Genomic DNA, 15,420 nt, shown 5'->3' on the forward strand with positions numbered 1-15,420 from the left:
TTTTATTCTTCTTGAATTTTTATTTGTTTGTTTTATTTGGAGATATTTTTTTTTTTTGAAAATGTTATACCTCACAACTGATGGAAATAACGACTGCAAAGACAAATAAAAAAATAAGATTTTGTAGAAATGTTTTTAATATTAAGTTTTATTTCATGTAAGCTTCTACATATACTGAATTTATTGAATATTCATGTCTATACATATGCACATGTGTTTGTGTGTGTACATGAGTGAGGGTGTAAACAAATCATTTATAGAATGAGTATTTATACATACATACATACATACATACATACATACATACATACAAAGAGTTTTTGCACAAACCGATTGAATGAGCTTTTCTAAGTTAAAAATGTCAAATTTTTTATAAGGGATTCTATTTTTTATAAAGAAACACATTTATTTATACAATATGGAGGATTAAAATTACATTTATAATTTTATATAACTTTGTTTTCCATAAATTTTATTTATTTATTTATTTATTGTCGATTACACATGCTTTTCTTTTTCCTTTTTTCTAAAGCTACCAAACAAGATAATAAAAACAACTTAATCAACACTAACAACATAGCAAAGAGAACTTCTGAAAATGAAAACTCATATGTGTGTGTGTGTGTGTGTGTGTGTGTGTGTGTGTGTGTGTGTGTGTGTAGGTGTGTGTGTGTGTGTGTTGTTTTGAAAAAAGAAAAACCGAATGAAATTATGAAATAATTAACGTTTCGTCCCTATTTCAGAGGACATCTTCAGGATATTAAAAGGAAAAATGCAAAAGAAGAAAATGATCATAGGCCATACGAAAATGGAAAGAAAAAAGTGTTAGAATTCTACCCATATTGGGAAGGAAAACATATGTGTGTGTATGGGAAGGTTGGGTTGTTCAATGTCTATATATACACTTTTAAAAATGCGTTAAATAAATATGTACACTTTTTTTTTTTACTCTAAACTTATTCATTTTGTTGAAGTATTTAAGGATTAAGGAAAAACGGTTAACCAGAATCTGTTTTGATATTTTGTTCTTTGATTATTATTTTCCCTATACTAGGGGATAAATGGTAGAAGCCATTTCTTTGCGTAATAGTATTAGTGCTGATTCTAAAAGTCTTCTTTTAGCTCTATCTATCACGTATTTTATAATTTTTACATGATCTAAATTAAATGAATGATCGTGTTCTGCACAACGGCAAAAGAGTTCATTTAGGGCGTTACCATTCCTTATATCTCTTCTGTGTTCGTAAGTCTATGTACGCTTGTTGACAGTTGTTACATGGGATGGAATATATATATATCGTATCTAGCATCAGAAGCGTCACCCATAAATTAGCACGAGCTATTGCCCAAATTTTAACTCCACTAATGGGCACTATCAGCACTTCACATATTAAAAACTCTGGTGACCTCTTAAATAGAATAAAAAATATGGACATACAAAATAAAACCATGCATAATTTAGATATAATTTCCCTCTACACAATTATTACAATCAAAAAATGCCTCAATCTACTCAATACATTACGAATGTTTCAATACATTACGAATGTTTTAAAAAAACTACAGTACCCATCCTATTTCATTTCTTAAGCAAAGAAAAAAGCTACAAAAACACACTATAATATAAACAGACAGAAAAATAAAACAAATACCTCACTATTAAACAGACATCTTTTCATTCCTACCCACACTAAAAATACACAAATCTACGACACTCTCATCAGACTTGGTTTTCACTTGATACAAACAACTTCCACAACGATAAAAGAGACATTAAAAACTACCAAGCACTCTCCCAAAACCCTCACATCCGACGCCGGTATATATTCCATCCCATGTAAAACTGTCAACAAGCGTACATAGGTGAGACACAGCTTAAACTGAAACTAAGACTTTACGAACACAGAAGAGATATAAGGAATGGCCTATGATCATTTTCTTCTTTTGCATTTTTCCTTTTAATATCCTGAAGATGTCCTCTGAAATAGGGACGAAACGTTGATTATTTCATAATTTCATTCGGTTTTTCTTTCTTCAAAACAACATAACGTCAACTATCGCTCGTATTTTTATTTTATTTTTATACATATATATATATATATATATATATATATATATATATAGAGAGAGAGAGAGAGAGAGAGAGAGAGAGAGAGAAAATAAAAAGGAACAAACCGTATTATGTGTTCATCAACGTTTCGTCTTTATTTCGAGACTTCCTCAGAGGAAGTCTCGAAATAAAAACGAAACGTTGATGAACACATAATACGGTTTGTTCCTTTTTATTTTCTCTATTTTGTCGGAATACTATTTCCATCATTTTCATCATATATATATATATATATATATATATATATATATATATATATATATAATTCAATATTCACTTGCTTAAAAAACTTAGATAAAGAAAAATAATATTAAGTATAAATATTTCCACAAAATTTTGATTTTGATTTCTTTTGCCAGTCATGATATCCATTCTGTTGTATATTTATTCAATTTACCACATATAACTAGATAAAAAAAATTGCTGCAAATGTCATTATGAACGGATTCAATACAAAAACAGCTGAAAATGTTGTTCCTTCTATGCTTATTTACTTTGTGTATTTTTCTGTATTCATATTTACTAATATTTGATCATTTTTTGTTGTACTTCTTTTTACTTTCATCATAGTCAGACCTTCTACCAGAAACAAAAGTATGGAAACTGATTTCTGCATCATTGAAAACAATTACAAATTATTTTTATTGTTTTTAGTTGACTTTATAATCAACATATATATTTGTGTATATGTCAATTTTTAAAGCCAAACTTTGAGAGAAAAAAATTTAATTTGATTAATTCCTAAGTAACCGAGAAACAAAATTCAACTATAAGTGCTTAAATAATTTATATTTTCCAAATTTCTATTGAATAATCAAAAAGTATACAAATGTTTATGCCATCTGAAATATTTTTATGAGGTTCCACGGTTTTATATATCTCAGTGTCACACTAACTTTAAATAAAGCTAAATCCAAAACTATGTTAATTTTTTATTGTGTAAGTATTGTAAAGTTGTGATTGCAAAATAGATATAATAGTTTTGTCTTTTATTATGGTATGAGTATTTTAGACTGCCAACGTATTAAAGATACATTAGTAATGTTTTATTTTCATATTAATCATGTTTGCATGATCAGATAAATTATTATTTTGTAACAGCAATATAAACATATATATACCCACACAAACATATATGTGCATATATGCACATAAGTACAAGCACATATGGATATACACACATATATAGATACACACACACACACACACATGTACATATACAGCTTGGTGGAATTTACACTCAAATCACAAGAAACTAAAAAATGGTCTTCTACGTCAACCATATTTGTGATCTAAAAATAGTAATCATGTAATAGAAAGAATAAATCTATATTGGTTCTCAATTCAAGTATATTATTTTTTGGTGTTTATTAAAGATTAAATGTTTGAATGAATAAGTTATATCCACTAAATTTTAAAAAGAAATTCTTTCGTAATAATTCGTTGCAAAATCATTAGTATCATGTTTGCTCAAATTTTTGTATTTAGTAATGTGAAAAGATTAGTTTTCTGTTTAAAATACTAATCATTTTATTTAAAAATACTTATCTGATTTTTAAATAATGAATTTTAATAATCACATACCGTTCATCTTACTGTCTTACATCAGCGTATGGAAGAAATTGAAAAAGATTTATGTCCTGACCAGTATGGACTAACACCTCCACAAGTGAACATCTGCCCTCCATCACCACAGAATAATGAAGACCTAAAAACTGGGAATTTTCCTTAGTAAGTATAACAATTTCAACTAAAGAAGTCATCAAAGGAAACAACAGAAGGGTGATTTTTTATTATTATTATTATTATCATCATCATTATTATTACTATTATTATTTTTTATTATTATAATTATTAGTATTAGTATTATTATTATTTTTTATCATTATTATTATTATTTGAATTACTATTGAAATTTTGGCTTTATGAAATATTTTACCTTTTGTGTGTGTTATTGCCTTTTTATTTTCCATGTATTATATTAAAATATGATTATTTGCAGCAGATTTGTTATTTTAATGGCAATTGACTTTTCTCTTAATTGTTTTCAATGAAATTATTGATGATTTCTGAAAATGATATTTTATTTAAGAAAAAATAAATATAAATGCATGCACACATGGATACACATTTTTTTTAATCTTAACAGAATTTTCGTGCACTACCACACACATTCATATGTCTATGATTATAGAATTGAATCCCAGTAAAACGTGTACTCACATATATGCATATATATATTCATACGAAATATACACACACACATTTATATATAGATACTATATCTATATGATAATGCCTAAGACACACACACACACATATATATCCCATACATATAATATTAATAAAACTCATGTTCCAATTCTAGGCTCATGACTACATTTACGTAGCCATTCAGCATACCATTAATTATGTTCTATAAAGTTTTGATTATGTATTCAGTACTATTTACATAATTACTGAATAACAAAAAAATGTCTGGCAATATTAATTTTGGCATGCATATATATATATATATATATATATATATATATATATATATATATATGTATATGTATATATATATATATATATATATATATATATATATATTCAGGAATAAATTACTTCTAAATGAAATACTATTTGTTCAATATTGTTACAGTCCCTAATATCAACCTTATAACACTCGGCTAGTTTATTTTTGTTTTACTCTTCTTGTTATTTCATGTTATGCTTTTTTCTTTTGGTTTTCTTTTGTTGTTTTTGTGAGAAATGCTTTAACAAAGTAATGATTTTTTACAGCAGTAACTGTACGAATTTATAAAAGTCACATATACATTTTTGAAATATTGAAATAGACTGAATCTATACAATAATAAGGAATAGTAATTTACAATTAAAAGAATAAGTGATAATTTATTAATAGTTGTAATATACTTGCTGTCATTAGAATATACCAACAATATTTGTGTTTGATTTTGTCAACGAATGAAATGTAGCTATGAATTATCGGTTAGTGAGTTAATAAAGAGGGTGAAAAAATAAATTTTAGGAAAAAAATCTCATTTCTTCTCCAATAAACAAGTTGGTCTCTTTTTATTAATATTGTAATATCATTAAATGTTCTAAAGACAATCTCACCAGACAAAAAATAAATAATGAATGCAAACAATGTATTAGTATAAATAATTCTTTAACATAAAGAGAAAAGATAAATAAAAAATAACTAAAAACTGTACTATAAAAATATAAAGTGGATTTATTTATGCTCATAAAATGATATTCAAAATGTTTATGCTTTAGAACATAAGCAAAGAATTAAGATTTCATATGAACTAAAATTCTCTCATTCAATCCAACCTCATTTATATAGTAAATTTTATGTTTCTCAGAATTATACGTACATTGTATACATGTGTGTGTGTGTGGAGTGTAAGGATGCGAATCTGATAAACTACATAATAAAATAAAATGAAACAAGGGATAAACAAAGACTGAATAGAATACAAAAATAATCATAAAATAATCAAGTTATCTGAGAAGAATCAATATTTCGTTTTTAATATATTGAAAGCTTATTTATGACTGAAACTATGGCCCAATATATATTATTAATATTATTTTTTCTATCTTCCTGTCTTATGTGGGAGGTTACACGTTTCGTGAATAACTTCCAACTTTTGCTGTCTGTTGCTATTTTCCTTATGCCACCTGCCAGAATCAGTTTGTCATTAATTGTTACCCCCCCCCACGTCTTAAACAGACTACCATGTGGCTTTAGGCCATCTGTGTTAATTTGGAACATTTAAGATAGCTGACAGTGGACAATGTAGCCATACCAGTTGAGACCTCATTGTGTGACATACTTTCTCATGAAGGCCGTAGAGTGAGACCAGCAATTTTCTCCATCTGATGCACTGCAGACAGAATTATGTCACTATCTTTTCATTGTTAACTATGTTTCACAGCCATATACTAAACATGTGAGTTGTAGGCTGTCACTCTCAAATACGATGGGATCCCTGTGTTTTGTAAAATTAACTGAAGACTTTGCATATAGCAGATATACATCATCTTATAGTTTTGTCAGTTTGCCCATCCGAATCAATTGTGTTGTTTTAATAGGTGAATTTATTAACTTTTTTAACACCTGCAACAACTTCTCTTTTCATGGGAGTCAGATTTCAACAGGTATTGCAAAAGATTAACTACATCTGATACATGCACACACACACACACACACACACACACACACACACACACACACACACACACACACACACACACACACACAAGATAAAAATATCTCAAGTAAAGTAAGATTTTTTTCCTATTCCATTGACCAATATGCATAGTTTTTTGTCCAAAAGCTGAATATACAAATTGCTTTCAGCATTGATTTAGTGTATGTTTTCAGAAACTATGATCCCGGTGCTTGGAGTGGAGAAAATGATTTTGATAGTGATATTGAAAGATGATAGAAAAATATTGATTAATTTTGTTGTTTTAATACTCTTGTAGATACTTTTTTTTTTTAATATCTAAGGTTTATTGTCCGTATTTAGAGTAATATCTGACTAAACTATTGGCGAAATGCTCTATGATTTTGTTTCTAATGTTATGTTCATAAAGAAGTTTAATAATAAATATTTTTTGTCTCAGGAACGATCGTACACTAAAATTTGTTGACGTTAAATTTATTTTTAGAACTGGTATATTCAATGAAGAATATGTCAAAATTTTGTATATTTCTAATTTGACATATATATATATATATATATATATATATATATATATATATACAAATTTGTAGTATTCCGAATTATACTGGTTTAATATAATTCAGTAATTGTTCATATACCAATAAATTTAAGCCAAAATGGAGAGATGACTCTAAAAGTAAGCTACAAAATTATCATATTTCATAATTGAGCATTCATATACTGTTTTAACAAAAACTAAGACTTCAAGAAATGGGTTGATAACAACAAAAAGTGTAATGAAATACACTTTTTGTTGCTATCAACCCATTTCTTGAAGTCTTGGTTTTTGTTAAAAGAGTATATATATATATATATATATATATATACACACACACACATATATATATATACATATATATATACACACATATATATATACACACATATATATATACACACATATATATACACACACATATATATATACATGTATATATATACACACATATATATATACATATATATACACATATATATACACATATATATATACATATATATATATGTGTGTGTGTGTATGTATATATATATATATATATATATATATATATATATATATATATATATATATATATATATATATATATATATATATAAGTATTTCAGAAATGAGTGGTTATTTCTTTTTCTTATAAAAGATATGTCCTTATATAAAATATAACAATGAAATAAGAAATTTGTCCTTGGATATGTTTTTTTTCCTGAATTAAATATTCACATTATCTGTTTAAACTGTAGACAGTGCCTTTAATAGTTATTGCATTTTTTTTACATTTATATTTTCGATTGGATATTTAATTTATAAACAATAAAAATAATATTTAATTCTTTCTGTTCTTTTTATCTATTTAATAAATCAAATTATTAAATCTATTAAAGATTAGTTCAAAATCTACAGTCATTGCACAATATATAAACATCTTAAACATATGTAAGATATTATAGCAAAAACACAACAAAAATACAAATTTCCACTACAAATTATTATTATTATTATTATTATTATTATTATTATTATTATTATACTATGTCATTACCTAAGTTAAAATTCACTTAAGTTTTAACACTTATTTAAATTTTTCTTTTAATTATTTATCAAGAAATAATATCTTATATTGTTTGTGTCATTCATCTAACTTAGTTAAAGTTATAATTATTTTATGCATACAATAGTATTGTAATTTACAAAGCAAATAGTTTAGCTAATTAAATATTGATTACTTCAAAGTGATTTTAATACAGAAATTGCCTGTACTAATGATTTATAATGGTTTATTTTTATTTTAATGCATATAAGTAATTTTGTAGATAAATCTGAAATGAAAGCAATAAAACAAAACTGTAATTTGTAATTATCTAGTTGTTTTTTAAAAAATATATTCAGTAAATATTAAATTGAATTTAAGAATCAAATCTGCATTTTATTATTTGTATATGCCAAATAAAGTAAACGTTTGCTTTAAAAAAGAAAACACAATTTACTGAAAAGTTATTCCATTCTGATAAATAATAAACAGTTTTAAACAATTACTACTTTTATAACTTAGCATTATGTTTTAATCAAATTGTTTTTTACATCTTGTGTAGATTATTTTCGCTATTTACATTTGATTTTTTATTGCAGAAATCATTTGTACTATAAATAAAATGGTATTCATTAAATTAGTATGTGTACATTACGATGTCGAAAGGGGAGAAAATGTACCATTGTAAGAAAGCTTACACTCTTTTCTAAATATGTGGTATTTAACTTTAGCTTTAGATACTTTTGAAAAGAGTTTTTTTTAATGTAGCAACTCTTGTTTTCAACCCTTCCTGTGTTTCCCAAGGGTTCGTTGGCTAGAAGTATTGGAGTTGCATTTGAATGAAAGAAAAGTGATTTAAAAACATGATATGATAAAGTGATCAGTGGGAAACAAAGCTTCATCTAGCAGAGAAAAACTGTTAAAAACCAAGCACACAAAATGGAGTTTATTAAAAGGTTTGGGTAAAGTTTAACTAATAGCCAGAAAACAGAACAAAAGTGACATATCCTAACATTGATTTATTTGATTTGTTATTAGATAACATTTTTAAAGCAGTGCCTATTTTTTATTAGATGTAGTATTTCATTCAAATTAGTATAATTGATCTGTCGATATATTCGTATAAAATTTAGTTTTAATCATTAGAATATATATTCTGTTTGTTTCTAAGCATTGATAGATAATTATTAATGAGAAGAAAGGAGTATTTTATTTTAAAATTTTATCTAATCAAAGGAGAATTTCATCTCCTAACCTAATCACCTATTAGATTTTATAATCAGTGGGATGCATCTCTTGAAAGCCACCAAACTTGGAAATTACAGATTTATTTGTTTAACAGATGTGCTTACAAAGGCTGTGTTTATTATGTTTGCTTATAAATGCCACTATTTAGCCATCTCAGTTCTACTTAGCCAATTTCATTTTGTGCTGAATTTCTGTTAAGTGCTGTTATAGATTTTTAAAGTTTCGTGTTTAGTGTTGTATGCTTGGGACCTGAACACAGATATCAACATGTGGAATGCTGCCCTGGTTCTCCTGTTTCTATTCTAGTTATGTAACCCACTGTCATTGCAGTCTATCAAGGTATGTGATTATATTAAAAAAAATCCTAATTTTTCTTTTTTTTATCCAGCTAGTCTTTTGCTGTTCGTTTTTATTCTCCTTCAAACCCAATAACTTAAGACAACTTGTTACATAAATATTAAACACATCAGATACATAAAAAGTATTTTCGATTAAAATTGTTTTTAAAGCTTATATAAGGACATGGTATATTCCAATAATTCTAGCTTTTCTAAAAGTTTTCACATTCGCTTAATCTATTTCCATACGTTTTAAAAGAATAGTAATGAGTCTACAATCAATGTTCACCAATTACTTAGTATCTTAAAATCTCAAATCAACATCCTTAAAAAAAACTTATGTTTATTTCTATAATTGAATTTTTTTTTTTCATTTTTCAATATGAGCATCTTCAAGGACGAAATTATAATAATGCCCCCCGAATTAACAGAATCTCAATATTAGTATCTACAAATATAGCATTTAAAGAAAAAAGGTAGCTGAATATGAGTATATATGGACGATGATGATGGAAAGTGATTTACAACACTTATCAAAGGAAGCTGAGAGTACAGGTGGTCTGGGGATAATTGTCACTCAGACTCCAGGGAATACCGTCTGTTGTTGTCAGTGAGATATGATTAGTGACCAACACTATATAAAACATTTGATTTTATAGAATGCAGCTTTCATCTAAAGAGATTTCGTAAGCATTTATTAAATTATTTTTTCTACTTTTAAACTTTTCAGTTAAATTATTTTTCTTATTTTGCATATTTATTCTAAAATAATTAAAAAGTTAACATTTAATTCTTTAATAGCTTACATGCAAACAATAATGTTATTTTAAACTATATAATACCAGTTCATTCTAAAAATTCCATTAGCTATGAATTTATATCAATAAATATCTTGAAAATTATTGATATATAAATTCAATTTTCAAAATTAACTACCTCCATACTAATTTGATATTTTAGTTATTACTTTCATTACCATTCTTATTGTTATTTCTTACTAATAAAGTCATTTTTAAGCGATGTCATATACTAATTAAATTATTATAATTAAATTGTGATTGATTGTTTTTATGATGATTTTTTTTTTTCTTTAATCTATGGCTTTCAACTAATACATTTATTTATTTTTTATTTTTTCATTTTTCAGTCCGGTTTGTGGATCTCATTGCCATGATTGCTACTTTGTTAATCCTCTTTTTTCTTCACATATGTTTATTCGGTTGTTAAGATAAAGTTTTTCACTTACAGTATTTCTTTCAGTAATACTTCCCGTTTGGACTCTAATCTTAACCAGAACAACCTAAAAGATGAAAGGAATAAGATTGCTAAAGATACCGATTTAAAAAAGGAACGTGATCCTTTGGACAATGTCAGTTTAAATGAATCCAGTAAGTAGAACACAAAATATTTTTATCGCTTTTACTTGTAAACTGAAAGTAGCTGTTCTTTTGTTTCTAACATTTTTTATATGTGGCAAATTAAATTCATCCAAAACTTTAGGTATTAGAATTTAATGCATTTTTATATATAATAGTGTTTATTTACAATGTTTATTGTAAACATATAAAAACAAATACAGATATTCAATTTGTTTCTTTTTTATATTTAATTATCAATTTTGATAAATGTTTATTCAGTTTCTAAAAATCATGCACACCAATTAATCCTACATTTATTTCTTTGGTATTAATTTAAATTCTAAGAAATTTATAGAACTGAAATTAATTTATATTTCTTAAATACAATACTTTGTATTTACACTGCATGATATAAAATAATTTTTTTAAATATATAAAGCAAAACAAAAAAAACATAAGCTAATTAATTTGTCTTCTTTTATATTTGATTAATCTTGGCAATATATTATTTTATTAATGTTTTAATTACAAATCACAGGCCATTTCATACAATATATTACAAATATTTTCGATAGTATTTTAGTTGTCACTATGCCCCTAGATATCATGCTATATTTGTTTCGATGTATTTAAATTATGTTGAAGTACTTTTCCACAAAAATTTATTTGCACAATTTCGATCAAATAAAATGAACTCTTTCATCTAAACAAGATTTGCATATTAACTGCTTGGTTATATTAAAATTAATTCAACATAAGTTAAATAGATTTGGCATTTTTTACTAATGGTGGGATTCAAATTGTCTAATAAACTCTAAATATTTTCTGTCAATGGAACTGCTAAAGAGAAATATACAACCTAATACTTAAGCTCGTGGAAACATAGAATGCTGATATTTTAATATTAGTGTTTAAAGTACATCAGAGATGTGTTCTCAAGTTTATCATATTGCTGTAAAAATGGACTTCTATGCTGCAGTTTTTAAAGACCTAGTGCAAGTAAAGTTTTCGTTGTATGATAAAAATAGAACTTGAGTTAAATTACAACAAAGACACCACTTTTTTAGTATTAGGTTATAAAATCAAATTGAAACAATAAAAGTATGTGTAGTTATTGATTACTACTACTTGAATAATGTAAACAAAATTACAAATGTTGAGTGATTTTGTGCAAAGTCTAATAAAAATACTTTCAGATATTTGTGCAAAAATGCATAATTGTTATAATTTAGAAATTTTGGGGAAAAAGTAATAAATCTACTTTTAAAATTTTGTGAAAAAGTACAATTTTTAATTTCTATGCAAAGCAAAATTGTTCTGCGTCATCAGTATTTGTTTTATGTAAATAACCATAATCTTAATTTTTGGTGGATTTTCAATAACAACTATTGAATTTTAGATATTTGTAAACAAATTGTCATTTAGTGACATTTTTAGTCTCCCTCCCCTAAAATATGGCTAATCAGATTTTTGGATTCATGGGCATATAACTTTATGCACAATTCTGTGAAAAAATTAATGATCCAATTTTTATCAAATTCAGTACCCTCCCCTCAAAGAAACAGATACACAAAATTCAATATATTTTTATTGCGCCTCTATAAAAGAATAAACACATCAACATAAAATGGTGAGAAAAGCATTCTGACTTTAGGTTTTATCACTCAGTACTAAAAAAGCAGAAAAGGTGTCATTGTCATATCAAGTGCTATATTTTTATTAATACACACAAACTTTCAGTTAGGTTAAGTGTTTGCTAAAACACACTCGTTGAGTTTTTTCATACACTCTTAATGACTTTGTGGGGATTATCTTATGTCTAACACTTGGATATGCTAATTACTTTATATATATATATATATATATATATATATATATATATATATATATATATATATATATATATAATGGATTAATTACAGAAGATAAGAACAACATCAGTACTGTTGGTTTCAAATTCAAAATTCAAACAAACTATGTTGGGCTCACTTCAGCCTCTGCTTGTGTCCGTTTCCTCGGAAAATGGATATATGGTTGATCGCCTATGCTTTTTTTTAAATTACATTTTCACCCCAAACAAGGCACATTGCCACTTTGGTGTAGGGGGCTACTATCAGGGGCAACACCTACTGGGGTACTATGTAGGGATTTGGGCAGCAAGATGTCGGTTCACGTTACACTTGAACTTCTGCATGTCAGTACAGTTGAGGAAGCAGGGACCTGGAATGGAATTCCAAAGTCTAGCGGTTCTGGGGAAGAAACTACTGAAGTAGAAAGCTCTTTTACATCTAGGGATCTTTACTGTGTGGGGGTGGGATTTAGCTGCCTGTCGGGTTTCTGGAAGGTGTTCACGTCGTGGGGGCACAAGTGCTTGCAGTTCGTCAGAGCATTCACCATTAAAATACTTGTAGAACAGGCAGAGAGATGCAACATTTCGTCGATGGGACAGAGGCTGAAGCTTAGATGCCAGTTCAGGGCCTATCAGATTGGCGACTCTCTTTTGAACCTTGTCTACGAGCGAGAGACTAGTAGCAGATGCACCAGCCCAAATATGACAGCAATACTCCATACATGGGCGAATGGTGGCCTTATAGAGGTACAGGATACTTTCGGATGTTAGTAGTTTTCTAGCACGGTAGAGAGAGCCTACCTTCTTTGCAGCGGTCCTGGCAATACTTTCAATGTAATTGTTCCAACTCATGTTTCCTGTGAACATTAGGCCAAGCAGTTTGAAAGATGTACTCTCAGATAAAGAGTCGTTGGCCATTGCTATTGGTGGTAGAGAAGGTTTCTTGTAATTATTGAAGGAAACTAGTTTAGTCTTGGCGGCATTGAACGTGACCATCCATTTTTCTCCCCATTCCACTACAGATTGGCGGTCATCCTCTAGTGTTTCTACCATTTCTTTTGATATGTGTTCATTTGTTTTCTTGTCGTGCCTGTTATAGAGTGTGGTGTCATCAGCATATATACCCATCTTAGAGGCAATTTTGTCGGGGAGGTCATTTATGAATATTAGGAACAATAGAGATCCAAGAATAGACCCTTGGACACTCCTGCATTTATATCATATTGTTTAGATGTATGACCGTCAAGGACAACCTGGATTTTTCTCTTATCTAAGAAGGATTTAATTATGTTAAGTATTCTACCAGTGATACTGTATGATCTCATTTTCCTGAGGAGACCCTCATGCCATACCCTGTCAAAAGCCGTAGATATATCTAGAGCTATCACTCTGCCCTCCCCAGCTTTGTCCAGTGAATGCTATATACATTCAGAGATTACAGTTAGGACGTCTGCTGTGGAACGGGCTTGTCTAAATCCATATTGTTGGTCAATCAGAAGTTTAGCATCTGTAAGGTGATGGACTAGAGCATGGTTAATTAAGGTCTCAAATATTTTGGCAAAAAGTGGGAGGAGGCTAATGGGGCGCTAATTTAATGAGTCAGTTCTTTCGCCAGAATTCTTGAATACTGGTACCACAGAGGCAGTTTTCCAACAGCCTGGAAAGCAAGATTCATTAAGGCATTTGTTGTAGAGTTTGGAGAGAACTGGAGCTACTTTGGCTGAGCACTTTTTTAATAGCACAAGCTGGGATGAGATCGGGTCCACATGCTTTTGAAGTGTCAAGGTTTTTTATGATAGCATGCACCTAAGCAGAGGTGATTTTCAGATCGTCTAGCATGGCGTCTGTCCACATAGGAAAGTCAGGTAGAGGGTGGTTGGAAGGGTCCAGTGTGAAGTTTGAGGCAAACCAACTGGCAAGCATGTTAGCCTTCTCGGTTGCTTAGCAAACAACCTCGTGATTGTTGGTTAGTGGGGGAATTGTTGATTGCCCATTATTTATTACACTGTTGTAGATTTTCCAGAAGTCATAAGTTCCTAATTTTTTTGCTTCGATGCATTTTTTAGTGGTTTCAGTAAATTCTCTCTTAGCTGTCGCTATTTCTTTCTTAATGTTACTTCTAGCTTCTACTGGACTTTCTTCAGCCTGTTTATGTCTATCTCTGAAAATAGTCATTTTCCAGGGAGCTAGAAACAAATAGAGACTCATGAGAGTCCAGCATGGGCGAGTAATTCTATATCCATTTTCCAAGAAGAGACACAAACAGAAGCTGAAAAGAACCCAACATAGGAGCCCTTTGTTTGAATTTAAAACCGACGGTAACAATGTTGTTCTAATATCCTATGATACATATATAAATAAATATTACGCTCTTAATTTTTAAAAATTGTGCACTCTGCTATGGTTCTCTCCCACTAACATTATATATATATATATATATATATATATATATATATATATATATATATATATATATATATATATATATATATATATATTGTGATAAGCTCCTAACATCTGATTTGTGAAAGTTGATTCCAATATCACATTTTACAATGTAGTATTGTATCCCACCATATATGTTATTCACTTTTAATGCATGTTCTAAGTTAATCACCTGTATATTATTAAATAAATTTGTACGACATAACCATGAATAACACTTGGGTCATCATAACTAAAATTATGAACAAAATTGTCTTTTGTTATGTATTTTTATGCATATCCTTGCCTTTAACTTTTGATAT

General features: G+C 28.1%; 2 protein-coding genes across 6 annotated transcripts in view; one reads left to right on the forward strand and one right to left on the reverse strand.

The window, feature by feature from the left end:
• The window catches only part of LOC145241391 (voltage-dependent calcium channel type A subunit alpha-1-like), a 1,447,749-nt gene that overhangs the window by 1,219,184 nt on the left and 213,145 nt on the right, over nt 1-15,420 (forward strand). Inside the window, exons 24-25 of the mRNA XM_080104315.1 lie at nt 3,720-3,841; nt 10,727-10,854. Of these exons, the coding sequence (XP_079960441.1) occupies nt 3,720-3,841; nt 10,727-10,854 (250 nt within the window). The remainder of the gene's footprint in view (nt 1-3,719; nt 3,842-10,726; nt 10,855-15,420) is intronic.
• Nucleotides 1-15,420, reverse strand: part of LOC145241393 (uncharacterized) — a 421,614-nt gene that overhangs the window by 396,207 nt on the left and 9,987 nt on the right. The window lies entirely within an intron of this gene.

This window comes from Euprymna scolopes, chromosome 20 (assembly GCF_053919585.1).
Source record: "Euprymna scolopes isolate OS-2025 chromosome 20, ASM5391958v1, whole genome shotgun sequence".
NCBI lineage: Eukaryota > Metazoa > Mollusca > Cephalopoda > Sepiida > Sepiolidae > Euprymna > Euprymna scolopes.